Here is a 27,389-nt window from a genome sequence, read left to right as displayed (position 1 = left end):
CAGGAAGAACAGAGCTGCCCCTGCACCCCTGTTCATCAACGGCAACTGTGTAGAGAGGGTGGAGTCCTTCAAATATCTTGGCGTCCACATCGCAGCAGACCTCTCTTGGACTGAGAACATTGCTGCAGTGGTGAAGAAGGCCCAGCAGCGGCTTCATGTCCTGAGGGTTCTCAGAAGGGAGAACATATACACCCAGCTGCTGGTGACCTTCTACCACTCCACTATAGAGAGTCTGCTGACCTATGCCATCACGGTGTGGTACTCCAGCTGCACTGTGGCAGAGAAGAAAAAGCTGCAGAGGGTAGTAAGGACAGCAGAGAGGATCATCGGCTGCCCCATGCCCTCTCTTCTGGACATCTACAACTCCTGATGCCTCAGTAGAGCTCAAAACATTGTGAAGGACACTTCTCACCCTGGCCACCACCTCTTTGACCTGTTGCCCTCTGGCAGGCGCTACAGGTCACTCAGCTCAAGGACAAACAGACTCAGAGACAGCTTCTACCCAAGAGCTGTCAAAGCGCTGAACTCACACTGACTATACACTCACTCAGCACGTCACACCACTGATCACCCCTTACCCGTGCAATAACACACATCTACCTCTTTTAATTTTTCTTAAATCCTGTATGTACTTGTACTGTGTTGTCTGGACAACACTAACTAGTGTCTTATATTGTATTTTTTATTTTTATTCCTCTTTAGTTCTTATATTTCATATTGTTTGCACAAGAGAGTTGCCACGCAATTTCATTGTATCTTTCTGCTACAGGCGGGAGGGACAGGAAGGCTATTCTGATTCTGATTCTGACTGACACACATATAAAAGTTCATGAGTAGGATTTCATTCCAAAGCGTTAATTGTGGAGAGCTGTGTGTATGAACACTTGGAGATAAAATACATGTTAAAGTCTTGCCTTTCGATTACAAAAACTTTTAGTCTGTCGATGTGAAAATCAGTTCAGCCACAAGAGGCCGCCAGAGATGTTTGCCAGAAGTTTTAATCTGTCGACAAGACCAAACACCAGTGGGTTCTATCTATCTATCTATCTATCTATCTATCTATCTATCTATCTATATATATATATATATATATATATATATATATATATATATATATATATGTGTGTATATTTGAGGCTGTGGCAGATCTGCCCCAGCCTCAAACCCCGGTGTTTCTTTGCTCTGATAATACCAGTTGATATTAAATACGCTTTTCTATTCTATTATATAAGTTTCAAAACATATCTTATATGTTTGTCGTATATGTATGTTTTGAAAGGTGACTGCAGTACAAAAATATATAAAAAGAAAAAAAGCACGTCTGTCAGCCTTACCTTGAGCTCACAGGGACGTCGTCCTGGTTGTGGGACCTTCAGGCCAGGACTCAGTGTCAGTAACCAGACCCACCAGCTGCTCTGGGATCAGGTCCACATCCGCTCTGCATCAAGTTTCCTCTGCAAGGGCTCTAGAGAAACACAACACTTGCATCAGCCACCTGAAACACATGTATACAATGCATACTGTGATCTAATTCAAAGATTGAAGTTCATGAATATGCCAAAATATTTCTGCAGGTTAAACATCTGTGGCCCCAGGGTCTTTCTTTGTGGGTCTTGCAGGTCCTGAAGGGTATTTTACAGAATACAGGACAATTAAAAAATGTATTTTTGAGACAACAAAATCTCAAGAACATGCGTGTTGCACTTAATTGTCCTTCTGTTGAACAATAGCGCCACACAAATTGGGGGAAACCAAAATCGACCTTTCAGGGACGGTGAGTTCTCTCAGAGGGCTACTGTAGATCACGATGACGTCTAGAGTGTTTACTGACACTGATTATTGTTAGAAAAAGCTGGGGGAAAACAGCATCAGAAGAACACTGGACTTCTAACCACAGCAAGATTCTAAATAATGAATGTCATCAAGAAAAGATAAAGGACATTATGTCAGGATTAATTTACACAAGGGGATCATCATCTTTAGAATTAAAATAGACAGATTCTTGCAGTCCTTGCTGATTGCTCTCTTGACCATTTCCTGATTTAACTTTGATGAGATTATTATTATTATTATTATTATTATTATTATTATTATTATTATTATTATTATTATTATTATTATTATTATTATCATTAGTCCTAAGGTGTCTCATCTTTCCTTCTATTTTTCAGTCTTCACTATTTGTCATGTCTTCTGGCCAAGCAGAACACCTCTGCACAACAAGCACCTCGCAGCCTAATGACTGACATCACTGTACCACTGTAATTGATTAATGCAAAGCAGCAGCAGCTCCTGTTTTTTGTGGGTCTGCAGCAAGACTGGGACCAGGGTCCTCAAACAAAGCCCCTATTCACAGGGAGCCATGGGGGGAGGTGGGCGGTGAGAGTTAGGGGTTGGGTGCAGGGTGAGGTGGGGAGGGGTTGCTATACATTTTGAGACAGTTGACATTTTGGGTGAGAAAATCAATAACCGGATGAAGGACTAAAAAAGGAAGAAAAAAAAAAAACCCAAATGGATTTTAAATTCCAAACATCTCAAGGTCCTGTGTGTGTGTGTGTGTGTGTGTGTGTGTGTGTGCGCGCGCGCACACACACACACACACACACACACACACACACACTAAGAGAGTGAGAGAGACAACAAAAGCTGGGGACCAACAAAAGCCCATGAGGAGAGAAATGGTGCGTTCAAGTGCTCTCCGCAAAAATCCCTCTTTCCGGTACAAAGGCACGTGACAAACCCTGACATGATAAAACGTTCCATGTGATGTTTGTAACCCACCTTCCAGACATGTGACTGGAGTATTGGCTCAGTTCATTGACTGAAAGAAAAGTGAAGAAGTTGTTTTTTTTAAAACCAAAGTTTATTGGTTTAAAAGAATCTAAATAGTCAACGTTTGGTAAACTTCACTTTAAATATTCTAAAATTTGAATCAAAGAACAGCACTTCCACTTGCTGCAAACTTATGTCACTTACACGTTTTTCAAGCTGCACAGAAATGAGTAAAGCATTATCTTTGTTGCTGGCTCCACTTCTTTGAAAGTGTGTGTAAAAAAATTTAGTTTATGATGTCACAAAGGGCACTGATGTTTCCCCTCACTGAGTGACACCACGGCTAGCTAGATGTTGGCTGTGGCATCTTGTTTTCTAACCCTTTCCAACACGTAGAAGGTCTGAGCAAGCAATAATAATAATAATAATAATAATAAAAATAATAATAATAATAATGAAGATGATGATGATGATGATGATGATGATGATAATAATAATAATAATAATAATAATAATAATAATAATAATAATAATAATAATAATAATAATAATAATTTAGAGAGTAAAAACAATTCGGGCTCTGGCTAAAAAAATAAAAATAAAAATAAAATCTCACAATTAAACCAGTAAAAAATGTCGAATTGTGCACCATTATCTTATTAAACAAGAAAAAGAAAAAAGAAGACAACTTGACACTTTCATTAATTGGTTGTTATTTCTAGACTTTTTTGTTATTGTTAAATGTTGCTGTTTGTGTTTTGTCTTGTGCACCACAGTCCCGCCTCATGGCCACAATTCCCCAGATGCAAACTCATTTCCCGTCGTGGCCTGCGTGACCGGGGCCCACGGTGGTCCCATTTCCGACGGACCGCGAACGCAGCAAGGAGTCCTCCCAGTCGGATCCGGCTGAACGTGACGTGCCGACGCGGAGCTGGAGCGAGCGGCGAGGTTTTCCTGGCGGGGTCTGCAGAGAGAGCAGGAGCCGAGCGGCTGTACGGGCGTGTGTGTGCGCGTCTGCCGCCACGGGTCTGCCTGTCTGGAGAAGCAACAGCAACAACAACACGCGCGGACGGACATACAAGAGCGAAGAAACCAGGGGCTGGAAATACATCCGCGTCGTTCGTCTCGGTGGACATCGGCGGCCATGGATCCATCGCTGTCCTCCCGCTGTCTCCGCCGCTGAGGGGTGGGGGGGTGGGGGAGGAAGCTCCTCCGTCGGATGCTCCAGTGCCCATAGAGAGACCGGGAAGGCAGACCGGGGGGCGGCGGAGGAGGGGCAGGCGACGGGAAGAAGAGATAATAGAGGAGAAAAGGGGGGACACTAACACCCCCCCTCCCGCCTACGGCCATCCTTGGAGCACCAGGTGAACACCGCCATCATCACACTGCGCCCTTATGTTAACGAGCCGCGGCGGCCGCGAGCGGGAGTGTTTTTCGGGGGGCGGGGGCGGGGGGGCTGAGAGGGCGAGGGGGGTTTCCAGGCTGGGTGAGGGATGGAGGTTGAGGGGGTTGTGTGTGTGTGTGTGTGTGTGTGTGTGTGTGTGTGTTTTGGATGGAGAAGGCAAGCGGGGGGGGGGTGTTGGAGACATGGGGAGCGGGTGGGGGCGCATGCTAAGCCCGGCTAAGCTAGCTGCTGTTAGCCGGGGCTGCTGGCCGCTGTTGTTGCTGCTGCTGCTGCTTCGTCATTCGCCCTTCTCTCTCCGGGAGGGATGCGGCGGCGGCGGCGGGGATGCTGCGACTGCTGCGGAGGGGAAGAGGAGGGCTGTGCTAACGGTGCGGCGCGACTTCCTCCCTCCCACCATCCCTCCCAGCGCCCCCTCACCCCCACACCACCCCCAACCTACTTTTTTGTCGATTTGTCCCTAAAGTGGCACCGCTGTGAGTCTGCCTAAGCTGGAGCCGTTAAATCGTGTTGTTCTTTTGTATTATTATGTATTTAGCCCCCCGTATAGCACCGCTTCCGCTGCTAGCCGGTTAGCCAGACTGGCTAGCCGGCTAACATTAGCGCCAGCCTCCCCTCCCTCCCTTCTCTATCCCTCCCCCTCATCCTCCCTGGCGCTGCTAGCATCCCTGGCTAGCTCGCCTCATCCGGGCCGAGCCGTGACAGGCCAGCCAGCCAGCCAGCCAGCTCAGCCAGCCGCCCCCCCCTCGGGTGTAGGCGCTGCCACCTCCCCGACCTTTTCCATTGTCGCCGGCCGGCTTCTTCCGACTCCAGCACCGCGCGGGAGTGGCCGCCAGACGTTTATCGACGTTTTTTTTTTTTTTTTTTTTTTTTTAAATCGTGGAAACGTATCGGAACACACCGAGCGGATGTTGTTATGTAACACATAATGACACCACACGCCCTTGAAACAAAAGCTGTTGTCTCGGTTTGTTGTGAGGTGTGTGTGTGTGTGTGTGTGTGTGTGTGTGTGTGTGTGTGTGTTCTCTCTCTCTCTCTCTCTCTCTCTCTCTCTCTCTCTCTCTCTCTCTCTCTCAGTGTGTGTGTGTGTGTGTGTGTGTGTGTGTGTGTGTGTGTGTGTGTGTGTGTGTGTGTGTGTGTTTGTGTTCATTGTGTTGGACCCCGAACCCCGCCGGCCTGAGTCAGGGGGGCCGGGGAGGTGTGTGTTGTGTAGCCGGGGCCCGCAGCTGTGTGAGCCGGCTAGTGACGCTCACACAGCGGCCGCAGCTGCTGCCGCTGCTGTCAGCCATTGTTTTTGTTGTCATCGGCGGAGCTCTCGCTTGTGTCCCAGCCGCCTTTGATGCCCCGTAAGTCGGCTGAGCATCCGAGCCACGCGCCCCTTTACCCCAAAAAGATCCTAAAAATAAATATGTAAATAAATAATAATAATAATAATAATAATAATAATAATAATAATAATAATAAATGTATTTATTTATTTATTTACTTACTTAAAAACCGGTTTGACTGATTTACATTGGGGAAGAGCGACTACGGTCCACTTGGCTTGAGATGTGCATTAAAACTCTGCGTTGGTTATCATCGTGATTTTTGTTGCATTAGATTGTGTGTCATCGGTGATGCTTCTATACGTCACACAGCGTCATCATGTCGCCCCTTCTTTCAGAAGCACTGACAAAAGGATGAAAAAATATGTGATATACGTAACATATTGTCGCATTACATATTGTGAGAAACAGTATTATCACAATGGAACATTTAAGGCTGTTACATGCTGCTGATGTCAGTTGCTGTTGCGTAAATCATATGTAACATTGTCGATTTAATTACAATTCTTTGAAGGTGCAGCAACGCTTTTCATTTGGTCTGAATGGAGAAAAAAACAAACATTTTAAACTGTGAGCTTTTTTTTTTTAACTTCATCAGTTCACGACCAGATGTTGTTTTGCCAAAACAAACCACTTCCCTGCAGGTCAGGATCTCTGATTAGCAAATAAGATATAGATAATAAGATTCTAATAGATAAAACCACACAATTACTGTTGTCAAGTGATGAAATTACTCCTGATTGTTGCAACCAGAGGAGGATGTTATAGGCGTTTCTCCTGGATTAAAGTATGCTGTTTGCATCAGGTGGTGTGTTTTTTTGTGACATTAATCAAGTAAAGCTTCTTCACTGGAGTCCAGGAGGAAGATAAAGATCTGAAAATGTGCAGAATACAGAAGATTTCAGTAATACTGGTGTTCATATAGTCTCATGATGTCAAAAACCATCTCTTGGTTCTTGAGCCTAATAGCATTTTCAGGGCAGCGGTTGTGCTTTGCCCGCCAGCTGACGTGCACACTGGGATAAAACTAGAGACGGGCGGGCATCAGGACGTTCAGGGATGGAGGGATGGGGTGGAGAAAGAGATAGGTGAGGGAGGGCAGGCAGAGGGAGGATTATGGAGGACTCCAGTGCAAGCTTAGTTTTTAATTTTAGGAGTGATCAGGGACCTGTTTCGTAAAAAGTCATTTTTAGAGCGTTGCTTTACGCGTGTGCGTGCGCGTGTGCGTGTGTACAGATTGAGGCCTAAACACGGCAACTGGAAAATTACTGACACATTTGAAATCCTGCTCTTTGCTAACGAACCTGCGGACGGGAGTGAGTTTGCATTTGGCTGTTTGTCCGATTTGAAAGCTTCTGTTTTTCACGTCGCTGTTTGGTTTTTTTTGTTTGTTTTTTTTAACCTTTTTTGTGTCGGATTTCATCTAATTGCTTTCTGTGACGTTATTAAACTGTCACTTTGTACACCTTGGCCACAAGCAAGAGAGCAATTGACACATCTGGTGTCCTGAAACAGTTACTCCAGACCACTAGGTGGCAATGAACAATCTGCACCTGTGCTGCAAGCTGTCGTGGGACAGCATTGCAGTGCGAAATCCATTAACTCCTTCTGCAAAAAAACAAAGTTTTTTCAGGAGCCTTTAAGACGACACATTTAGACTGTTAAGCCACTTCAAAAATAGTTTCATGTTTCTTTGCAAAAAGACAAAATGACGTCACAACACCTCATTTATTGTCACTAAATCCCCTCATGAAAATGTGACAATTAAAACAAATAATTTATTTTTCTATAGCGGGCTCAGACAACTTATATAAACTTAACTGTCGTTTGAATCTGCTAGCATTTTCTTCTTCTGTGGTTTATTAGCGACCAGAAGCAGAGGTTCTCCTGGCGCCTTCAAACCTTCCTGGTGTTTACCTGCTGAGGTAGCTGACTGGCTGGCCCGCAGAAAATTCCAAACGGGCGTAAAATGCTGCGCGTTGATGGTCGTCCCACTGAGATTTGAGTGAGCTGAAATGTGTGAAGCCTCGCCTCAGGTTGAGGATGAAGCCACAAAGGGCGAAGAAAAGGAAGAGTAACAGCTGAGAGGAAGGACTGAAGAGGGGATCTGCTTTAGGACAGAGAGAAGAATGAATGGGTGGATGGAGCAAAACGAGAGAAAAATAGAGAGGTGGTGGAGTGGAGATGAAGGAAAGCGAAGGAGCTGTTGGGGCTGAGGAAGGAGGGAGAGGAGGAGGAGGAGACGATCAACAGCGCCAAAAAAGGAGGAAGGAAACGATTAAATGAGGTAGAAAAGTTTAAGCAGGAGTAAGTGAGTGAGTGGGCGATGAAAGGAGGAAGGAAAGGGAGAATAGGAGGGAGGGAAGGGAACAAAGGAAGGAAGCAGACAGAGGTGTAGGAGAAAGGAAGGGAGGAAGGAGTCGCAGATGATTGTAGGAGCCGAGTGATGGTAGGAAGCAAGGAGGAGAAGTGAAGGTTCGAGGAGGGAAGGAGATGTGGGTGTTTGAGTAGTAAAGAAAAGTAGGACCCTAAGAAATCAGTTTTTTGTTCAATGTCTGAAGACATTGTCACTAATGTCTTCAGACATCAATTTGCTGCTCCTTTTACCTCTGCTGAGTGTTTCCAGCTTCCTCTGCTCTATGCATGGATCTACACACTTCCTGTTGACATTATTTTTAAAACAGCAGATCAGCTGACACAAGGAGCTGCTGGGGAACTTGTCAGCTCTGTGATTTTTAAATTTATTTCAAACTTCCATGGTTTTGTTGGGTGTTCTTTGCAGCATGTGTGAGAAAAGTCACTGCAGCGCCTGCGAAGGCAGAGTTTGTATTTCATGTTTTTGTTTTTTTGTTTTTTTATTTTTTGCCCAGAATAAAGCTTAATTTAAAAAAAAAAAAAAAAATTAAGTACAAATAAACTGAAGGAGACACAGCGACAGTTTTACTGGTAATGTTCTGCATCACAAAGATATCCACACTGGACTGTGACTGATGGGTCGTGCGCGGGATTCTTATGAGTCTTCATTCTTTTATTATTATTTTTTTATATGCAATTTACTCAATTATGAAGGGGCAGGTAAGTGACTTTTGTGGGCGGGACTGGCACAAGCCAGGACGTTTATTGGGTACTTGGCTGGGGTCGCAGTGGTTTGTGATGTAACGTTCAGGTGCTGTCGGTTATTTCAGTCAAAATACTTCAGCAGCAACAACAAAAGGGAGGTCGTGGTAAAATGGTCCTGGGAGAAGGAGATGGATCAGGTAGATAAATAGGTAGGTAGGTGGGTAGGTAGGTGTCTGCAGGAGGGGAGTGAAGAAGAAGAACATGGTGGCTGGGTGGGAAGGAGTCGGTGGAGGAAGGTAGAAGGTGAGGAGGCAGGAAATGTAGAGGCTCGGAACAATAAGTGTATGTTTGACCTGTGTGTGTGTGTGTGTGTGTGTGTCTCACTTCTCTCCTCTCGGCCTCTGCTTCCTTCCAGGCTGACTGCCGGCCGACCAGAGAAGAAAAAGAAGAAGAAGAAGAAGTAGACGGCACAGCTGTGAAAGGGCAACCCGAGGGCGAGCGAGGAATTACAGGAGAGAGAGAGAGAGAGAGAGAGGACGTAGGACTTGTGGTCGAGCGAGAGAGAGAGAGAGAGAGAGAGAGAGGAGGCGAGAGAAAGTGACAGAGGGAGAGCGAGAGAGAGAGAGAGTGCAGGTTCCTGTCAGGTCAGCCCGGAACCGAGCCCACTCCCACTCCCGGGTGGAGACCTTGCTGGCCCCGCCCACCTCCTCCCGCCCCCAACCACCCCCCCGCCGCCAGCGCCACCACACTGGGAGAGGTGGGAGAGTCGGCGAGCAGGAGAAGAAGGCGCCACCATGAGCGACCAGAACGTGGTGAAGGAGGGCTGGGTGCAGAAGAGAGGTAGGCAGTCACATGACCACCGCTGGGTCACATGACCATCCCATCCCATCCCATCCCATCCAGGGTTCATCTCACCTGGCAGCCGTCACTGAAACAAACATCCATTCACAACCAGAGCAACGAGGGGATTCCAGTGTGTTTGATGTTGACTGACTCAGGACTCGGCCTTACAATAACAAATCTCTCAGCTCTCTTGTTTTGGTATGCATTGAGATGTTGTTTTTTTTTTCAAGCAGTGTAATGTCATCATAACATTCTTGACACGGTACACACAAGACCAAAACAAACCTGTGTGTTAAATCTTGATGGAGAATCGGAGGAAACTTGATTTCAAAGACTCTTCCTGGCCGAATTGATCCTCCACCGTGACGGGCTTCCTACCGGCCGGACGCAAGCCCTGATTGGACGAAGCTTCCTGCCCCCGTCAGCAGTTTATCAAGAGAACTTATATCGGAGAACTTAAGCCAGTCGAGCGCCGATCAAATTTTGATTTGAATGACGGGAAATTTGTTGTGATTAATGCAGTTTGTCCAGGAACCAACTCGTCCAAATGCGGCTAGAAAAACGTTCACTTTGGTCCCTTTTTTCTTTCTTTTTTTCTTTTTTTTTGTTAACACCTCAAACGTGTTCAAGGACACAAATATAATTGCTTTTTTTGTGAATGAACAACTTCCTGCCTCGTGTATTTGAGCCAGCGCCCTCGGATTCGGAGCAGAGAGCTGAAACCTAGAAACTGGGCGGAGTCGAGCGCCGCACCGGGCCACGCCTCCAGGCTGAGAGGAGGCGGGAACAGAAACCCAAGGATGTTGACAAGTTCTGTCAAGTCACTTCTGCTTTCTGTGCTGGGAGAAGCAGGTCCTATTGCCTCTTCTGACCACAGCAGAAGCCACAGCTAAATGTGGCTTCTGCTCAGACTGCCTTCAGGTTCCTCAGAAGTGGAAACTAAATCCTAGCAGCCGCACAAGGCTGCAGGCTGTCTGTTTGTCTTCCTCTGATTTCCATTTTCATTTTTAATGCGAGCGCTGCTGTGTGTGTGTGTGTGTATGTGTGTGTGTCTGTCTGGCTGCAGGACATCACATCCACAGTAACACGGCAGCTGCTGCTGAGAGGATCCAGTCTGAGATCGACCTGAGGGCCAATCACACCAACTTCCAAAACTCTTAAGAATTCTTTTGTTTCTTTTGTTTCTTTTGTTTCTTTTTTTGCTGCTGCCTCCTGGTAGAAACACACCCATGCCGATGGCAACGGCTGCTTATCATGTCGTGTGAGGGAAATTCATTCATCGTCTGATGCCAACCTAGACAAAAATTATCGGGCGATGTAACACACAAACAACAGATTGCTGCTCAGACGTTGTCGATGATCTGTGCAAGAATGAGATAAATGCAAAAAATGTAAGCTTTGCATTCTGTGCTCACCGCCTTCGTTCCTCGTCATCCTAATGGCTGCTGTCTGTTCTTGGTTTCGAGGGAAGTGTAAAGGTCCCCGGACATCCTAGACGCCAGTAGAGCAGCCTCACGTGGTTAATTTTGATGCATTCTGATGTTGGACCTTTAAGCATGTTTGAAAGGGGGTCACGAACAAGGTGGCCACAGTGGGCGGAGCCAACATCATGGTCACACTTAAGTCAGTCGCACTACTTCCTGCGGCGTTCAGTTAATTCTGCACGTCCCTGTACGTCCAGAACATGATGGCCTTCAATCCAGAGGTCCAACGCCACGTGCAGCACAAAAAACCCCCCCAAAAAACAAGTAAAAGCCTCTTCCTGAAAAGGTCATGTGACCATACTGATGTCCATCCGGTGGTTCTGACGCTGACCGTGTCTGGTTCACTGCTGGAACTACCGTCAGTAGATGCAAAACCTCTGTCTGTTTGTTTGCATATTATTAGCAGTCGACGCAGAAGTGAAAACAGGAAACGGGTTCCGTTTCTTCCTCTGTGGCCTCGCCGGCACAGCAGTGAGGACCAGCTCAGTGCAGCTCCGCAGAAGGTCCAGGAGCAGGAAGTGCGCAGAAACCTTGAGGCAGTTTTCAGCGTTTTTCAATCGTGTTTTATTTAATGGCTTTGTTTTTTGTGTATATATATATATATATATATATATATGTATATATGTATATATGTATATATATATATATGTATATATATATATATATATGTATATATATATATATATATATATATATATATATATATATATATATATATATATACATACATATATATATCAATATATACATATATATCAAAATATATATATGTGTATGTATATACATATATATATCAAAATATATATATGTGTATGTATATACATATATATATATATATGTATATATATATATATATATACATACATATATATATATCAATATATATATATATATCAAAATATATATATGTGTATGTATATACATATATATATCAAAATATATATATGTGTATGTGTGTGTGTGTATATATATATATATATATATATATATATATATATATATATACATATATATGTGTATGTATATACATATATATATATATGTATATATATATATATATATATATATATATATATATATAGAGAGAGAGAGAGAGATAAATGATAGATCAATAGATATAGATATATACATTAACACATTTATTTACATATATACACACATATATGTATATATTCATATACACATATGTGTGTGTCCGTGTATGTATATTGTGCAGCTCGGTGTTGACGAGCTCTTAACTGGGATCAGCTGGCAGCCTGATGAACGGCACCTCCAAACAATAGCTGTTTACCTGCCAGACGGCGCGCAGGGAAGCGGCGCTGTGGACCCATTCTGAGGCGCACTTGGCCGCCGTGTTGTTTCCCACAGTGACTCTTGAGTGGTGTGTGTGTGTGTGTGTGTGTGTGTGTGTGTGCACGCGCTCACTGCGGGCTATTGGCTGGCAGGCTGGGGGCGGGGGTTTCTCCCGCCTGTGGCACGGCGAGGATGACCTAACACCCGGGTTCCTTCCTCTCCGGCCCCCACAAGTCCCTGAATTGTTTATTGCACCTCTGTTGAAATGCAACGCAGTGAAGAGAAACTGCCCCGAGGCTTTCACCCTCGGCAGGCACTCTGTTTGCGCCCAGAAACCTGCTTCAAAACTCAACTTCTGACTTATGCTTTAAAAAAAAAAAAAAAAAAACTTTATTTGACTCTGTCGTGAACTGCTTCTCACTTCAATCGTTCTCAGACGAAAACAAGTAAAGAAAAAACTCCCTTGACAACAAGCCCTAAAGGAGTTCATCAGACTCCTATTAAAAGGATAAAAGTGTCTAAAAGGAACAGTTCACACATTTACGACTGGCCTCCACTATATCAGCGGAGGCTGCGGTCACATCTTGCAGTTCACGGGACCTTCCTCGAGGGAGTGACGGCGACAATAATCATGAACTTCATGAAATAAAAAAAAGTCTTAAAAAATCCAAAATATGAAAAGGAGTTTGTCAGGATGTGGTAGCGTGTAATCAAACTGGTCGCACTGGTGAGAGCGTCCACGGCCATGGCTCGTGTTCCATAAGCTGCAGTGGAAATTTTGTCTGAAATCGAGGTGAATTGAACTGTCGAACTAGTAGGTGACATTTTCCTTTTTGGACAGATTTTTTACTTTATTGGAAGCAGCACGACATCTTTAAGAAACTTTAGGAAAAGAAAAAAATCTAAATCCTTGAATTACGAGCTTGTGAGACATTGTTTTCTGTCAGTTCTTGTTTGGTGGCTTGTGATTGGTTGCGGTGCCGGTGGGCGGGACGATCGAACGAAACTGTCACATGATAGTCGTACCGTTACGATTGCGGTGAGTGAGCGTAGCTCAGGTGTAATGACAGCCTGTGACCTGTAGGTGTCTCCTCGCTCCCCGTTCCTCCCCCCCCTCCCCCCCCTTGCAGGCGAGTACATCAAGAACTGGCGGCCACGCTACTTCCTGCTGAAGACGGACGGCTCCTTCATCGGCTACAAGGACAAGCCGCAGGACTCGGACTTGGCCTACCCGCTCAACAACTTCTCCGTAGCAAGTAGGAGGAGCCTCGGTCACACAAGTCACCCGCTTGGAGGTAGCCCCACCCACAGGTGCACTAAAATGTGTGTGTGCGTGTGTGCAGAATGTCAGCTGATGAAGACAGAGCGGCCCAAGCCCAACACCTTCATCATCCGCTGCCTCCAGTGGACCACTGTCATCGAGAGGACCTTCCACGTGGACACGCCTGACGAGAGGTGAGTGGCGCCGCCTACGGTTGCCGTTTTGTGCCCGCAGTCCACCTGACACGCTTCAGGAAAGGAGCAGGTCAAAGACTGAAGGTCGACGGCCTCTCCGTGGCCTCATGAATCTGTGAAAAATGAGCCGCCAACTGATATTTAAAGGCGCCATAGTCAGAACTCCCCCCAGAACTGATGAAAGTAGCCCATTGTGACATCACAAAGAGCTGTGGCTCCTCCCTATTCAACTTGTTGATCAGAAACCTTAGCCAGCGTTTGGGTCCAAGAAGAAGATCATTTAAGGTCCAGGTAAGTATCAGTTTTTAATGGGAGGCTGTAAACAGAGTGCTAAATCATATTTGCAAATCGCTACCAAAAGCGACAACTAATGCGATCCTCATTAAACTGTGCATGGAAAAAGGCTTCGTGGCAACTCGACCGTGCGGTCGGTTCAAGCGCGTCCACTAGTTCTCGGAACCGAGTGACCAAAGTGGAGCGGTGGCGGTTCTAACCTGCGCTGGTGTCCTGCAGGGACGAATGGGCCGAGGCCATCCAGATGGTGGCCGACTCGCTGGCCAAACAGGAAGAGGAGGGCATCCTGTGCAGCCCCACCTCCCAGATCGAGAACGTCAACGAGGAGGAGATGGACACGTCCATCAGCCACTACAAACGGAAGGTGAGTGCCGGCGTGGCCGTCTCTCCCAGCACACTGGCGACCGCGGCTCCTTCACCACCTCCCTGTCCGCGCCTCCTGTTTTTGGTCCCAGACGATGAACGACTTTGACTACCTGAAGCTGCTGGGAAAAGGCACGTTCGGGAAGGTCATCCTGGTGAGGGAGAAGGCCAGCGGCACCTACTACGCCATGAAGATCTTGAAGAAAGAGGTCATCATCGCCAAGGTGTGTTCAGACGCTCCGAGGACCTTCAGTGTCCGCCGGCGTTCTCGCAGCTTTAGCCGCTCTCCTCATCGATCACCCCCGGGTCTTCTCTCTCTTCTCTCCGCTGCAGGACGAAGTCGCTCACACGCTCACAGAAAGCAGAGTGTTAAAAAACACCCGGCATCCGTTTCTGACGGTGAGCGTCGGTGTAAAAAGGTTCAACGAATCCGCAGACAACCGCTGCGTCACAAAAAACAAAGTTATCTTAAAATGACAAACTTCTTTTTCTCCCCTTCCAGTCTCTGAAGTACTCGTTCCAGACTAAAGACCGGCTGTGCTTCGTGATGGAATACGTCAACGGAGGAGAGGTGAGACTCGACTGCTGCTGTCAGAGGTTCTGTCTCATTTCAACTCTGAAGTTATTTCAAGAGTTACTGATGAGCCTCTGTTTAAGGCGGCGACTCAAAGGGGCCACGACAGAAAGCAGCCGCTCCTCAGTGAGCCAGCTTATTTTTGGATCATTGGAAAAGGGATGAGGAACAAGGGAAAAAAAAAAAAAAAAAAAAAAAAAAGAAGCTCAGCGAAACAAAGAATGCAGGTTATTTGGAGTCCAGTGAGAGGAAAGTTTGGACAGGATTCCGCTTTTCCCACAGCTCACTGTAGTACCGGACGAACCGGTTCAAACTGCTGTCAGACCAGACCTTTGCTGGGATGATACCCAGTGACCCTGTCCAGTTGGTCCTGATTTTTCTCCTCTACATAGTGTCACCACTGCTCCAAGCATCCAACCACCTTCAGTCTGGTAGACGTTTGACCCCAAGAGATTTAGGACTCTGTGACACACTGGTTGGGACTGAGGTCCTGGAGATTTCCGTTTACAAGGAACTCACTATGGTCTTCTTCTTCTTCTTCTTCTTCTTCTTCTTCTTCTTCTTCTTCTCCGCAGCTGTTTTTCCATTTGTCAAGAGAAAGAGTTTTCTCGGAGGACCGAACTCGTTTCTACGGCGCTGAGATCGTCTCGGCGCTAGACTACTTACATTCTGCCAAGATCGTCTATCGCGACCTGAAGGTAAACTCCTACACCGCTTTGAAGCCTGTGTAAAGTCAGTCAAGGCTGATGTGTTTGCTTTGCCGTCATCTCATCTCATCAGCTGGAGAACCTCATGTTGGACAAAGACGGACACATAAAGATCACCGACTTTGGCCTCTGCAAAGAAGGCATCACAGACACTGCCACCATGAAGACCTTCTGTGGAACACCGGAGTACCTGGCTCCTGAGGTCAGATCTTCAGAATAACAGTCGCGATAAAAGAAAATAACATGTTGACATTGAAACAAACGGTCCGATCTAAAGAAGGATTCCTGAGGTGTCGTCCGGTGTGTTTCCAGGTGCTGGAAGACAACGACTACGGTCGGGCCGTGGACTGGTGGGGTCTGGGCGTGGTGACGTACGAGATGATGTGCGGCCGCCTGCCGTTCTACAACCAGGACCACGAGAAGCTGTTTGAGCTCATCCTCATGGAGGAGATCAAGTTCCCACGAACACTGTCTGCTGACGCCAAGTCGCTGCTCTCGGGCCTCCTCATCAAGGACCCCATGAAACGGTACAGATACCCCGAGCGGTATGAGAACTCTACCGGCTTGACCTAGCACTAGCGTAGCTAGGTTTACCTAGGCAAATTTGTGCTGCTAGAACAGATTTCAGTCTAACCGTAACGTTAGCGTTACCTGGCTAAGTATTCCTCAACTGTCAGATATTCATTGTTGGCGGTAGATTTTTGTTTAGTTGTAAGCTTGCAATGACAAAAGTTAGCCGTCCGTTATTAATATCGACTAGTTCTAACAGAAAACTGGCAATGGCAGACATCAGTAATTGGTAACAAACTAGCTAACTAACTGGGATGGAAGTAACCCATTAGTAATGTACAGCTAGCCACTCAAAATTTCACCAAAACTTTAATGATTTTTTTTTAACTAGCAATTTAGACCAACTAATGCATTTTAATAACTAGTTATGAATTTAGGGCTCTTTTCCATATTGACAGTGAGCTGTTTGTAGTGTTTTTGCAACCAGCTTTGTTGGTTTGGCCAAACCAAAGAATGCAGGTTTTTGGTAGTTTGGTGCTCCCTTTTTGGAACTTTTTTTTTGTATACCGTCAGTAATGCTTCCTGAAGGCCTCCACCTGACCTGCGCCGGTTCATTTCAAATGTGTCGCCTGGTATTTTTTGGGAGATAACCGAAAGCCGCCCTGCTTCTGGCAAGTGCTGCTTCTCAGCGGCGCCGTTGTCAGAAGGCAGCGGCCGACGGCTCCGACGGTCCCCGAGGCGTTTTCTGCCACTTAATGAAGGCGCAGCCGCAAAAAGAGGCTCCGGCAGCAAACTCGTTCACCCCGGTTGGGTTATTTTGGGATCGGTGGCAGGTGGATATTCTGGTTCCGTCGATGGAGACTTTGTGGGGAGGCGTTTGATGCCTGACTGCGGCGTCTCTTCTCTCCGCCGACAGGCTGGGCGGCGGACCGGACGACGCCAAGGAGATCATGAGACACAGTTACTTTGGCACGGTCGACTGGCAGGACGTCTACGACAAGAAGGTTAGAGCAGCGTCCTGGCGCTCTCTGGCTGATTGATGCCGGCAGGGTGGCGATAGATATTCTGGGTTTTACAGTTCCCTTTTTTTTTTTTTTTTTTGTCTTTTTGGTTTTTATTCTTTCAGAAGACGTACGTCGGAGACGCAAAGTCAGAAATAGAACAGAGAACAGTTTAAGAAAAACACAAATTACATCATTGCTTTCATATTATTTTTTTAAGGCATCTAGCCAGCAGCGGGTCGTTTCTGTTCCCCTGGCTGGGTTCCATTCCAAATGTCTTGACACGATGCCAATTTCGATACCTTTGTTTGGATATCGGTTCCTGAACAAAACTTATTTTACTGCTGATTCAAATCAGGATTTTTTTTTCCTCCAAATCCACTTTGTCGACCGTTATTCTGATCCACCTTCATGAAGTGGAGTCACTTTAGAATTTTTGGTGCTAATTAGATTAGATTAGATTGAACTTTATTGATCCCAAATTGGGAATTAGTAGACTGTTGCAGCAGTCAAAAAGCAATACAAAAAGTGAAAATAGAAGAATAAAAAATAAACTATACAGTAGTTACAAGATATACAATAAAAAATAAAAAAATCCAATCAATCTCTTTACAACAAACCAGGGGCAGATGTGCAGAGGACAGTCAGAGATGTGCAAAGGCAGGGATAAGCAAGGCTTTATGAACCATTTGTGATTTATTCACCTAATGACGCTAATTTTCATTTCTTGACTTGACTTCAATCAAAAGTTTAGCTGTCTCTTTAGTTCCTGCCTCTATCATGCGAAAGCCAATCAGCAGGCACTTTAGAACTTGATGCCAAAGGATTATTGGCTGGCAGACGCTGAGATTCACTTTCCTGGATATATGGGAATTTGGATATTTTTATAAATTTTTTGATATTGGGGAGATTTGGAGCATTTCGGTCGGTGCTACAAATGTATCAAAGTTGCCCAACCTGTCAGTCACGTTTCAGTGCTTCGCATCTTCGTTTTTGGCGACTACTTACTCAATTACACTCACTGGACTTATAGCCTAATGAAACTGTAGAGTCTTTTGAGTTGAAATAGACGACGGTCTCTGACTCACTTCCTGTTTGCACCAGCTGGTGCCGCCCTTCCAGCCGCAGGTCTCCTCGGAGACGGACACGCGCTACTTCGACGAGGAGTTCACGGCGCAGACCATCACCATCACTCCGCCGGAGAAGTGTAAGCACGGCCAACCTCGCGTCGCAGACATCCTCCGTCTGTGTCTCCGTCAATGTTTATTTTTGTTGTTGTTGTTTTTTTCCCGTGGTTGCAGACGACGAGGACGGAATGGACGCGGCGGACAACGAGCGGCGGCCTCATTTCCCGCAGTTCTCCTACTCAGCCAGCGGGCGGGAGTGAGCGAGTGAGTGCTGCCCCGGCCCGGCCTGGCTCGGCTCGGTTCAACCCGGCTCGTCTCGCCAGCGTCGCCCCTCCCCCATTCGTGGCCATTCTGAGGAAAACACGTAGCCATTTTAGGAAAAAGAAAGAAAGGAAAAAAAAACGACAAGAAATACCAGTCTCCCCTCTTTTCCTCCTGCTCTGCCTCCTCACAGACGAGGAGAAGAAGTCTTTCTGGGACTTTAAAAGAGGTTTTTGCACAGTGGGACGGACTCCAGCTGGTCTCCCCACACTAAAAAAGAAAAAGGAAAAAAAAAAGTCTCCTACATTTCCAGCGCTATTTACTGCAAAAGGCAATGTTTTTGTTATTATTTATTATTATTTTTTTCTCTGTCAGTATTAAGTTGGTCGACCCAGAGTTTTTTTTTTCTTTCTCTCTCTGCCTCTCTCTCTCTCTTTCTCTCTGTTTGTACGTCATTTCCTTCTCCCGCTGACCCAACCCACCCGCCCTCTTCTTCTTCTTCTTCTTCTTCTTCTTCTTCTTCTTCTTCTTCTTCCTCCTATTTTTCTGTTTGACTTTTTTGCACTTGGTTTCAGACGAGCCGTTTTTCGGGAACAAAAAACAAGACAAAAAAAAACTAAACAAAATGAAAAAAAAAAACAAAACCAAAAATGTTGCCTTACGTGTGCAGACGTTTCGTATCATACCGACAGGGTGTTATTTTGGGAGTGGGCGGGGCTACGGTGTCGTTCTTAGTTAAGAGTAAGTGCATGGCTCGTGGTTCACTCAACAAGAAAAAAAAAATGAAACAAAAAAAGTATTAAAAAAATCTATTTTCTTTCTTGTACATTTGCCATGGCGGCGCACATTTTTCCAATCCCATGGCGAAGAAAATCACTGTCTGAAAACATTTTGAAAAAAAAAAAAGGGTGAAAACGGACGAGTCATTCCTGTCATCGTTGCCGCGTCGCTACTTTACACTTTTGTCAAACCCCCAAACTCTGATTTTTACCTCCCTCTACCTCCCCCCCACCCACTACCCCGTGAAGTTGTTTTGTTTTTTTTCTTTTCGCTCCCCCGCCACCCCTCCCGGAGATGTACTTTTATTTTGAAAACAGGAAACACTAAACTGCCAGAAACTGCACAGTTCACTCAGGCACCACAGAGCACAACCGCATCCACACTCAGCTAACCGCTCCAGCTTTCCACAGCCGGCAGAGGGGCGTGGCTTTTCTCTGCTTCGCCTCCTCTTCATCACTTCCTCCTCCTCCTCTTCCATCTGCTGCTCCTCCCTCTTCTGTCTCCTCATCGTAGCCGTAGGACTAGTGGGATGGGCATTTACACAGGAACACGTGGCTTCATGTGTGTATGTACTTTATGTGTGTGGAACATGGGGTGGGCGGGGCCAACGGTATGCTGTCGTAGCACACACACACACACACACACACACACACACATACACACATACACACACACACACACACACACACACACACACTTACTGCTGAGCAGATCCAGGCCATCAGCTTCTTAAACTCTTAGCGGGACGCTAGCCGGGCTTCCAATTGGCCTCAGAAATGTGCAAAACTTCAATAGCGCAACTAGAAACTTGATGATGCAAACACCTGAATTTTGAAAAATATCTCAAATATCGCAAAAAAAATGTCATACTCTCTCACAGAGAGAGGTATTTCAACGTTCCGATTTCGTTTTGTTTTTTGCGTTTTCACGACATGGGACTAAGCGCGTGCTGTCATGTGACCGGTTCATATGTTAATCCCTCGTTCACAGTCCTCTGCCAGAAACTCCGTACGTGGCTTTTGCCCTACGCACATGGACTTCGCCAATGAACTCATCTGTTGCCTTCGTCCTTTTGTTTTCAATCTTCAAGGTCAAGAAGATTGATGCACTGAGAACTGTAGATATACACAAAAGGTTTTGGGAGTCCGTCTTTCTTCCAGCGCGAATTTGCCTAAATGTTGAGCTATCGCTTTAATTTGCATTTGGCAGGCAGAGACATTTAAAAATATATTAATTTGTGGGGAAAAAATATTGCCTATGTTTATTGCCTGTGAGAGGTACCGCAATCCCGTCAACACCATCAACTTTCAGCATTTGCTGGAAGCTGGTTTGACTTGTTGAGCTACACAGCTTAATAAATATTAGGAGCTTCCCCCTGGTGGATGGCTGCAGTACTGCTCCACCACCAAATGTAAAGAAAAATGTATTTTAATCAATTAACTTTTATGGGTCAGGATTCCAACCCGTCAAGGTGTGACTTTGGATTCCAGGAATTCTGGTAGTTTTTCCAACGATGCTAGCGTTTCGGCCTGAATCTGATCAGCAGGTGTCAGGGTTCCTCTCCTTGAGTCAGAGGGTCCAGAGGATGACAACACTGCTCTCGAAAAGCTTCACGCACGAAGGGAAACATATCTGAGGATGCAGGGACCCTGATGCGCATGCACACGCACACATACGCACACAGTTTGTAGAATCAGAGCGAAGAGAATTTTATCACACTAACAGAGCCGAGGCGTGCAGGTGCAGGTGGGAGGTGGGAGGTGGGAGGTGGGAGGGGTCTGGAGTTCCCGTCCCTGTCAATCTCGTCAGTATTGTGAGGGTTAAAAAAAAAAAAAACAAGAAAAAAAAACTGAAGAATTTATATATGAATATATATACATGCACACATTCACACACCCATATGTTGTTAAATCTAACGGTATCAATAAATCACTAATCATGTCAAGAGAAAACTGAGCCGTGAGACACCGTGCGACGACTGCGAGGACTGCCAGGAAAAAAAAAACCAAACAAACCAACAAAAAGAAAAACACGAAGTCGCCCCAAAACTCGTTGATGTAAATATGCAATGCCTTTTTTTTTTTTTTTTAGGATTTTTTTTTTTTTCTGGTTCTTAGTGACAAATGAGACATTTCTGTTGTTCCTGTGTGACTGTATGTGGAGCTCGTTGACAAGGAGAAAAAAAAAACTAAACTAAAACATCAACAAACGGAATCGAAGAAAAATCATTCAGACTGAACTCTTCCATCCATATTCATATTATTTTTAACTTATGCGGGAAAAATATACTGGGACCATAGCTGGTGTTATATATATACATAAATATATATATATATATTATTTTTTTCTTTCCAGTGCTGGTTTCTTCAGGCTCCAATCCCATCATCCCTTGCTCCTCCCCCTGCTCCTCCTCCTCTCTTTGTACCGTAGTATTTGTTTATGTTTGTCATCCTCGGCAGTGTTTCATGTCGTTTGAAAAAAAAAGGCACCTCTTGAACGTTGATGATGTTGATGATGATGATGATGATGATGATGATGATGATGATGGATGCATTAACTGAAGTCTTTGATTCTTTTTTTGTTCGTTTGTTTGTTTGTTTGTTTTGGATCATTTGCTTGTTTGTTTTCTTACCAAAACATTAGAGCAAGATACCCAGTAGTGGACTTGCGTTGCCGTGGTAGTATTTATTTTGAATTAAATTAAAAAGAAATACATTTCAGGGTCTCTGCTGTCCCGTCTCGTCATTCCAGCCAGAAGTCAATCAGAAGTTTGGGTTTCTTTTTCATTAGAGCCGCCGTTGACTGACCAGACTTCAGCTGCGTGTTGGAGGCAGAAATATGTGAGTAGTTGATAAAAGAAACTGCCAAGCTTAAGGAAAGAAATGGCACTTCAGTCAGCTACATTTTTACATGATGAAGACATGTTGTTGCATTTTTTTTTTATTTAAATTTAAAAAAAAAACAACAAAACAAAAAATAAATCTCAGCAAATTCAGTTCCCTAAAGTTCCCGAACTTTAGGTCAAACAAGATGGAATCAGTTTGGTATGGTGTGGTAAAAGTCTCAAAGAGCCCCCTACAGGCTGGTGGTTGTACAGCACTTACAAAAAAAAAAAATACAACTAAAACATTCTACTTTCTACTGCAACGTAATGTAACTTCAAAAACAAACACACTCCTTCATCAACCAGGAGCTTTCCTGTCCGGTTCTTTTCTTTTTTTTCTTTCGACACGTCGGTCCAGACACCTGCCTGGAACTTCACATTCTGCAGACCAGCGTGAACGTCTGTCCTGTCAGCGAAGTAACTCCCCAGAACAGTGGAAAGGAAAAAAAAAAAACATCCTTCTTCTGAAACGATGACGATGACGTTCACTCAGGGATGGATGGAGGCCAGTCCACGTCCACCGACTGACAGACAAACAGACAGACAAGACAGACAGACAGTTGAGCAACATTCCCGAAACACGTTCCAGCTGCAGGCTGGATCCGACCGGATCGTCACCTCTACGTCCAGCTCCAGGATGTCCGTGTCCGTCTTCAGCAGCTCGCACATGTTGGGTTTGGTGCGGCCAAAGTCGCCGTGGACAAACTCCTTGATGTAGCTGTCGCACGTCGTTAAGGAAGCCACGCTGGAGCCACCTACAGGTTGGATGTCTGCACTGCAGATTTCTACTTCTACTTCTACACTGTTTGGTAAGTGTATTAATAGCAGCTGATGGAGAGGATACGTTCCGGCCTGCGTCTTCAGGCTCAGGTAGAAGTGATGGGTGTCCAGCAGGCGTGCGCTCATGCTGTGCACAACCCTCTGGCGCACGGCCAGTGCCCGCCGGTGCAGGACCCTCAGGGGGGTCTTTTGGTCCAGGGTCAGGTCCTAACAGCCACGAAACAGGTGTAAGTAGAAACTCAACCTTAAGCATGCGGCTGAGGCTGCGGCTGTGTGTGTGTGTGTGTGCTTGTTGAAGGAACCTTGATGTCATCAATGAAGGCCAGATCTTCCATCTGGAGGGCTTTCTGGGTCCAGACCAGCGCCGTGTACGACTTGGTCTTCTCCTCCTCCCCCTCCTTCATACGGCTCATGGCCTCTCTGTGCGCACGCACAATTAAAAAAACGCACGTTTGTCACTCAACAAACACTCAACAATGCATTCATGCATTTTAATCTGATATTTGGAGAAAAAAAAAATCACGAGTTTGGTGTTAAAAATGTCCCCTGGAGTATCCAGACTCTCTCACCTGGTCACAACCTGCAGGTCTCTCACCCTGATCTTGTCCGTCGACTCATTGATGGTCTAGAAAAAAATAACAGGAGGCGGATGGTGTGTTTCTTATACTGCCATCTACTGGTAAAACTCAGGTAGTTCAGTCACTTTTCAAACAGTTTGGATGTTTTGTGTGTGTGGGTGTGGGTGTGTGTGGGTGCGTGTGTGTGTGTGTGCGTGTGTCCCACCTGTTGCAGCTGCTTCATCTCCGCTCTGCTGAACTTTGTCCTGTGAGGGTTCAGCAGCTCCATAGCAAATGGCCGACCTGCTCAGCAAACAAAACCAGCAAGTCAAAAAAACAACAACTCTGAAGTCTCTCTGGGTGTTCTTAGCTTGTGTCTAGGATTTTTTTTTTTTTTTTTTAAAGGAACATCGTGTCACCATCGCCAAGTGTCCGAACGTCCACATCCTCCCTGCCGGACGAGGAGAAGTTGAAACCTGTGAAGAAAAAGTTGCAGATTGAGGATCGATGGGTTGAGGATCTTCAGCGTTGATGATGAGGTGGGAAGCTATCGGGCCTGACCATCGGCTCTGAAGGAGGACAAGATGTTCGCGGCGATCAGCTCCTCCACTGACGACTCCATCATTCTCTCGCCGTTGATCAGCCACGGCGTCTGAGGAAGACTGCGGCAGAACTTGTTGTACCTCCCTGTAGGACAGTGGGAACGTCAACACAACGCAATGCGACATTCAACAGTTTCCTCTGGGAATGTCTGGAAGCGTCACGTGATACCTGCCACGAAGACGGAGACGTGGAGACACTGGACGTCCTGAGAGATGCAGCAGCTGGACGGCGCCCCCGGTGGACTGGGGTAGTGTCTGAGAATCGAGAGGGAGGTTCGTCAGCAAACATCCAGACACTCTCAAAACTGGGTTGACACAAAAAAAATTGAGGCTCACTTTAAAAATTTGTCCTCGGAAATCTTCTCCAGCGCTTTGACCACGGCCATCCTTGTGAACACCGACTGCAAGATGGAGAGAAGGGGAAAGAAAACAGGTGGAGGCGTCAATCTTGCTCCAGATGCTCACAATGGGCACAATTATACCCCTTGCCGTGCAAGTGGCCACACCCTCTGGAGCCACCTCTGATTTTGTCCCTTTCCGAACCTTCATATAAGGTCCAGCAAAGCATCACTTTTACCAAGAGGCCGTAAACAGCAGGCTAAATGCAAAAAATATATATTTTATTTTGCAAATAAATTTGCGGCTGCTGTACAGAGTCTCAGGGGAAAGACTTTGAAAAGGTGAGAAATGGGAGCGCTTAAGAGCCTTAGACACCTGCCGGGACTTTTTATTTATTTATTTTAGTGAATGTTTTACTTTTTCACCTGTTTGTTCTTGGTGGGATGGAAGCAGTCAGGACACACAGACGCACTGCAAAGGGGACAAATAACAGTGTCAGAAATGGGGTCTGTTTGATGAAATTTTCTCGTTGCGCCTCAAAACAACTCACAGGAAGTGACAGTCAGCCTCTGTCTCTGGGTGGCTGAACTCCACGCCCACCTCGAAGAAACTCTGGAAGCATCACACACACATTTGTTACTTCACCTACACCTACACCCCTTCCACTTTGTCTTCTTGATAGGTCGCCCCCTACCTTGGTAACCACAGCTACGCCCCCCAACTCCTTGGCCACCAGGTCCTGCATGACCCACTTGAAGGCCTCCTTCACCTGGATGAGGTCGTCCTTGTCGACGGCGATGCTCTTCTCTCTGGGTGAAGACCAACCAGAAGTTAGGCTCAACATCCAGGATCAGCACCAGGATCAGGACCAGTACCAGGACCTGACAGTCGACTGAGCCACAGCTTCATCTTACCTCAGCTCCTTCTTCACATGGAGCCAGCAGGAGTGCTGCAGGAGAAGGAGAACATGTCACTACAACCCTGAAAGGCCAATCAACTCTCTCCATCTTCACTGAACAGTGTGCTTAGCCCTCTGTTTACAGCCTCCTGCTAAAACTGATGCTGTTTTTGGACTTTTGACATGTTTGAAAAGGAGACAAAGACAAGGCAGTGACAGAGGGCTGGGCCAACACCTGGCTGGAGGTGCGGTCACTAACCTGGGAGAGCTATGACCGCCCTTTGAGACATCACAAAGGAGCCGATCCAGATTTAGAAATTGTTTCCAGAGAAAACCTCTCATTTCTGAGGAGTTCATTGGTTGGACAGAGCAGGAAAACATTGGAAAACTACAACACCAGGGGACCTTTCAATTCGTCCGTCACATTATTCAGACTGACCTCTCGGACGCATAGTTGAGCAGGCAGAGAGACCGACAACACCAGGCTGTCGAACTCGTACGTTTCTGCCTTCACCGCCTCGGCGATCTTCTTGGCCTGGGAGGCGCCACTGAGCTCCTGCAGGACGCCCAAACAGGCCACGCACACACGCGGCCCAGCCGCATCACCAGCGTCTCCTTCCGCCTCACCGGTGTCAGGCTCCAGCTTCGCCCGTTTACTTGGCGGGTCCTCGCAAGGCTCTACTGTTGCTGCTGCTGCTGCATCATGAGATTTGTTGTCTTCGGCTTGGGATGTGGTGTCCTCTGCATCCCTGATGAATTCCTGGAGCTCTCGGAGTGTTTCCTGCAGGACAGTTGTGTGAGTTACTGACTCTTGAAGCATAAGTTGAAGGAGGAGAAATGGGGCCTCACCTGTTGGGGCCGTCTGTAGGCTGAATGAACACTCAGGCAGCAGAAGCGGAGCACGCAGCGGGCGCAGCAGCCGGCAGCCAGCAGCTTCCTGATGATGGGTTTGTCTTTCTCCTTCAGAGGCAGCATGACGTCCAGCTGCAGGGTTAGGGGGAAAGGAAACGTGTGATTAACCACACTTTAGTTTTTCCTGTCCAACTGGTGGCTGCTGTCTGAATTTATTTTTAATTACTTTTTACTAAAACAACCAACTTTTGTAGGCCACAACATTCAGAAATGCAGTGATCACTGAATCACTAATGAGTTAAACAAACAGTTGATCGCTGGAGGTGACAAAATCATACACAAATGTGTAAAATAAAAAAACGTGTTAAAAGGTAAACAACACAACTGAGCACTGCATAAATGACCGTGACAGGCGTCAAAGTTACTTCATTTTGCATAAAGTGGCAAGATATAAAGATTTGTTTACTTACAACTACTGCTAGGCTTTAATAATTATTTTATAAATCCAGTGTAATAAAGGTTGAACAAGAGACTACCACAAAATTAAAAGCGTTGTTTTTTGTTTTTGTTTTTTTTTTTTTAGCGTTTTTAATGAACAGACAACACGTCCATAACAATAGGAACTCATGCGTTACACGCAACACGCCTAACTCGACTGCGTTAAGCGAGATAAGCTAATAGCGAGTCATTGTTAGCAGTCAGGACATCAAAAAAACTCAAGATTTATGCAAAATACAGAACGAACCTACCGGACACAAACGCCGCGAGTCGCGAGAGTAAATTAAAAAAAAATGCACAGGCAGCTGCTATTACAGTTTCCTCAACATCTCAACTGCAATGTGTTCGCTGCTTCGGAATACAAATCCAAGCAGGCAAAACTAATCGACCATATTAGATTTTCTAAATTAAATTGTTGTAGTTGAGCTTTTTAGAGTAAAGTTTCTATACCAACACAATGCGAATATTGTTTATTTCCATCTTTATGGAATAGATTTATTGAAAATTAAACTAAAAGTCCTATCCGGGGTACTTTTTCAGCTCGGTCATTGGCGCATCATGTCTTCGGACGTCATAAGCAAGCGTCGAGCGCTTTGACAGCCGGGTCCTTCTTGTCGGTGCGCTCTGGAAGGTTCTATCCAGGTCCGGGTGTAGCGGCCAAAATCTAAGTCCATCTGAAGCCAAATCGCGGTTTTGAAGCCCCGGGACGCATCGGTCCCTTTCTA

The 27,389-nt window shown here is 45.9% G+C and overlaps 2 protein-coding genes across 3 annotated transcripts; one reads left to right on the top strand and one right to left on the bottom strand.

Annotated features, from left to right (window-relative positions):
• Nucleotides 1-3,649: 3,649 nt before the first annotated feature.
• On the top strand, nucleotides 3,650-21,979 carry akt3b (v-akt murine thymoma viral oncogene homolog 3b). The gene is made up of 14 exons (XM_076015646.1): nucleotides 3,650-4,136; nucleotides 8,978-9,402; nucleotides 13,313-13,438; nucleotides 13,526-13,637; nucleotides 14,151-14,295; nucleotides 14,387-14,518; nucleotides 14,628-14,693; nucleotides 14,797-14,865; nucleotides 15,444-15,566; nucleotides 15,649-15,777; nucleotides 15,888-16,102; nucleotides 17,002-17,089; nucleotides 18,191-18,293; nucleotides 18,388-21,979. The coding sequence occupies exons 2-14, from the start codon at nucleotides 9,357-9,359 to the stop codon at nucleotides 18,471-18,473; spliced, it is 1,440 nt and encodes a 479-aa protein (XP_075871761.1). The 5' UTR covers nucleotides 3,650-4,136; nucleotides 8,978-9,356; the 3' UTR covers nucleotides 18,474-21,979.
• Nucleotides 21,840-27,336, bottom strand: pus10 (pseudouridine synthase 10). Of its 2 annotated transcripts, none has more exons than XM_076015645.1 (17): nucleotides 27,197-27,336; nucleotides 26,164-26,298; nucleotides 25,754-26,095; nucleotides 25,331-25,365; nucleotides 25,111-25,225; nucleotides 24,967-25,028; nucleotides 24,842-24,887; nucleotides 24,414-24,478; nucleotides 24,247-24,332; nucleotides 24,037-24,162; nucleotides 23,895-23,951; nucleotides 23,702-23,778; nucleotides 23,488-23,543; nucleotides 23,221-23,338; nucleotides 22,983-23,125; nucleotides 22,757-22,856; nucleotides 21,840-22,662 (listed from the first exon to the last, which is right to left on the bottom strand). In XM_076015645.1, exons 2-17 carry the CDS (start codon nucleotides 26,287-26,289, stop codon nucleotides 22,624-22,626), a joined length of 1,593 nt encoding a protein of 530 aa, XP_075871760.1. In that variant the 5' UTR covers nucleotides 26,290-26,298; nucleotides 27,197-27,336; the 3' UTR covers nucleotides 21,840-22,623. The 2 variants fall into 2 exon arrangements, with proteins under 2 accessions (XP_075871760.1, XP_075871759.1); XM_076015644.1 differs by lacking the exon at nucleotides 27,197-27,336 and adding an exon at nucleotides 26,916-27,048.
• Nucleotides 27,337-27,389: the final 53 nt, after the last annotated feature.

The sequence above is a fragment of the Nelusetta ayraudi genome, unplaced genomic scaffold, assembly GCF_046127955.1.
Source record: "Nelusetta ayraudi isolate G7.1 ecotype Tasmania unplaced genomic scaffold, CSIRO-AGI_Nayr_v1 ptg000192l, whole genome shotgun sequence".
Lineage (NCBI taxonomy): Eukaryota > Metazoa > Chordata > Actinopteri > Tetraodontiformes > Monacanthidae > Nelusetta > Nelusetta ayraudi.
The sequence above is the reverse complement of the archived record's forward strand: the minus strand, read 5'-3'. Positions and strand labels throughout refer to the sequence as shown.

Bases quoted from the DNA above. Each gene is read 5' to 3' on its own strand.
- akt3b (XM_076015646.1), top strand. From the start codon at position 9,357: ATGAGCGACCAGAACGTGGTGAAGGAGGGCTGGGTGCAGAAGAGAG. The intron at 13,638-14,150 runs GTGAGTGGCGCC...GGTGTCCTGCAG, and splicing joins GTGGACACGCCTGACGAGAG to GGACGAATGGGCCGAGGCCA. The intron at 18,294-18,387 runs GTAAGCACGGCC...CCGTGGTTGCAG, and splicing joins CATCACTCCGCCGGAGAAGT to ACGACGAGGACGGAATGGAC.
- pus10 (XM_076015645.1), bottom strand. From the start codon at position 26,289: ATGCTGCCTCTGAAGGAGAAAGACAAACCCATCATCAGGAAGCTGCTG. The intron at 25,366-25,753 runs GTCAGTCTGAAT...CTTCTCCTGCAG, and splicing joins CTCAACTATGCGTCCGAGAG to CACTCCTGCTGGCTCCATGT. The intron at 24,333-24,413 runs GTGAGCCTCAAT...CTCGATTCTCAG, and splicing joins TCCGAGGACAAATTTTTAAA to ACACTACCCCAGTCCACCGG.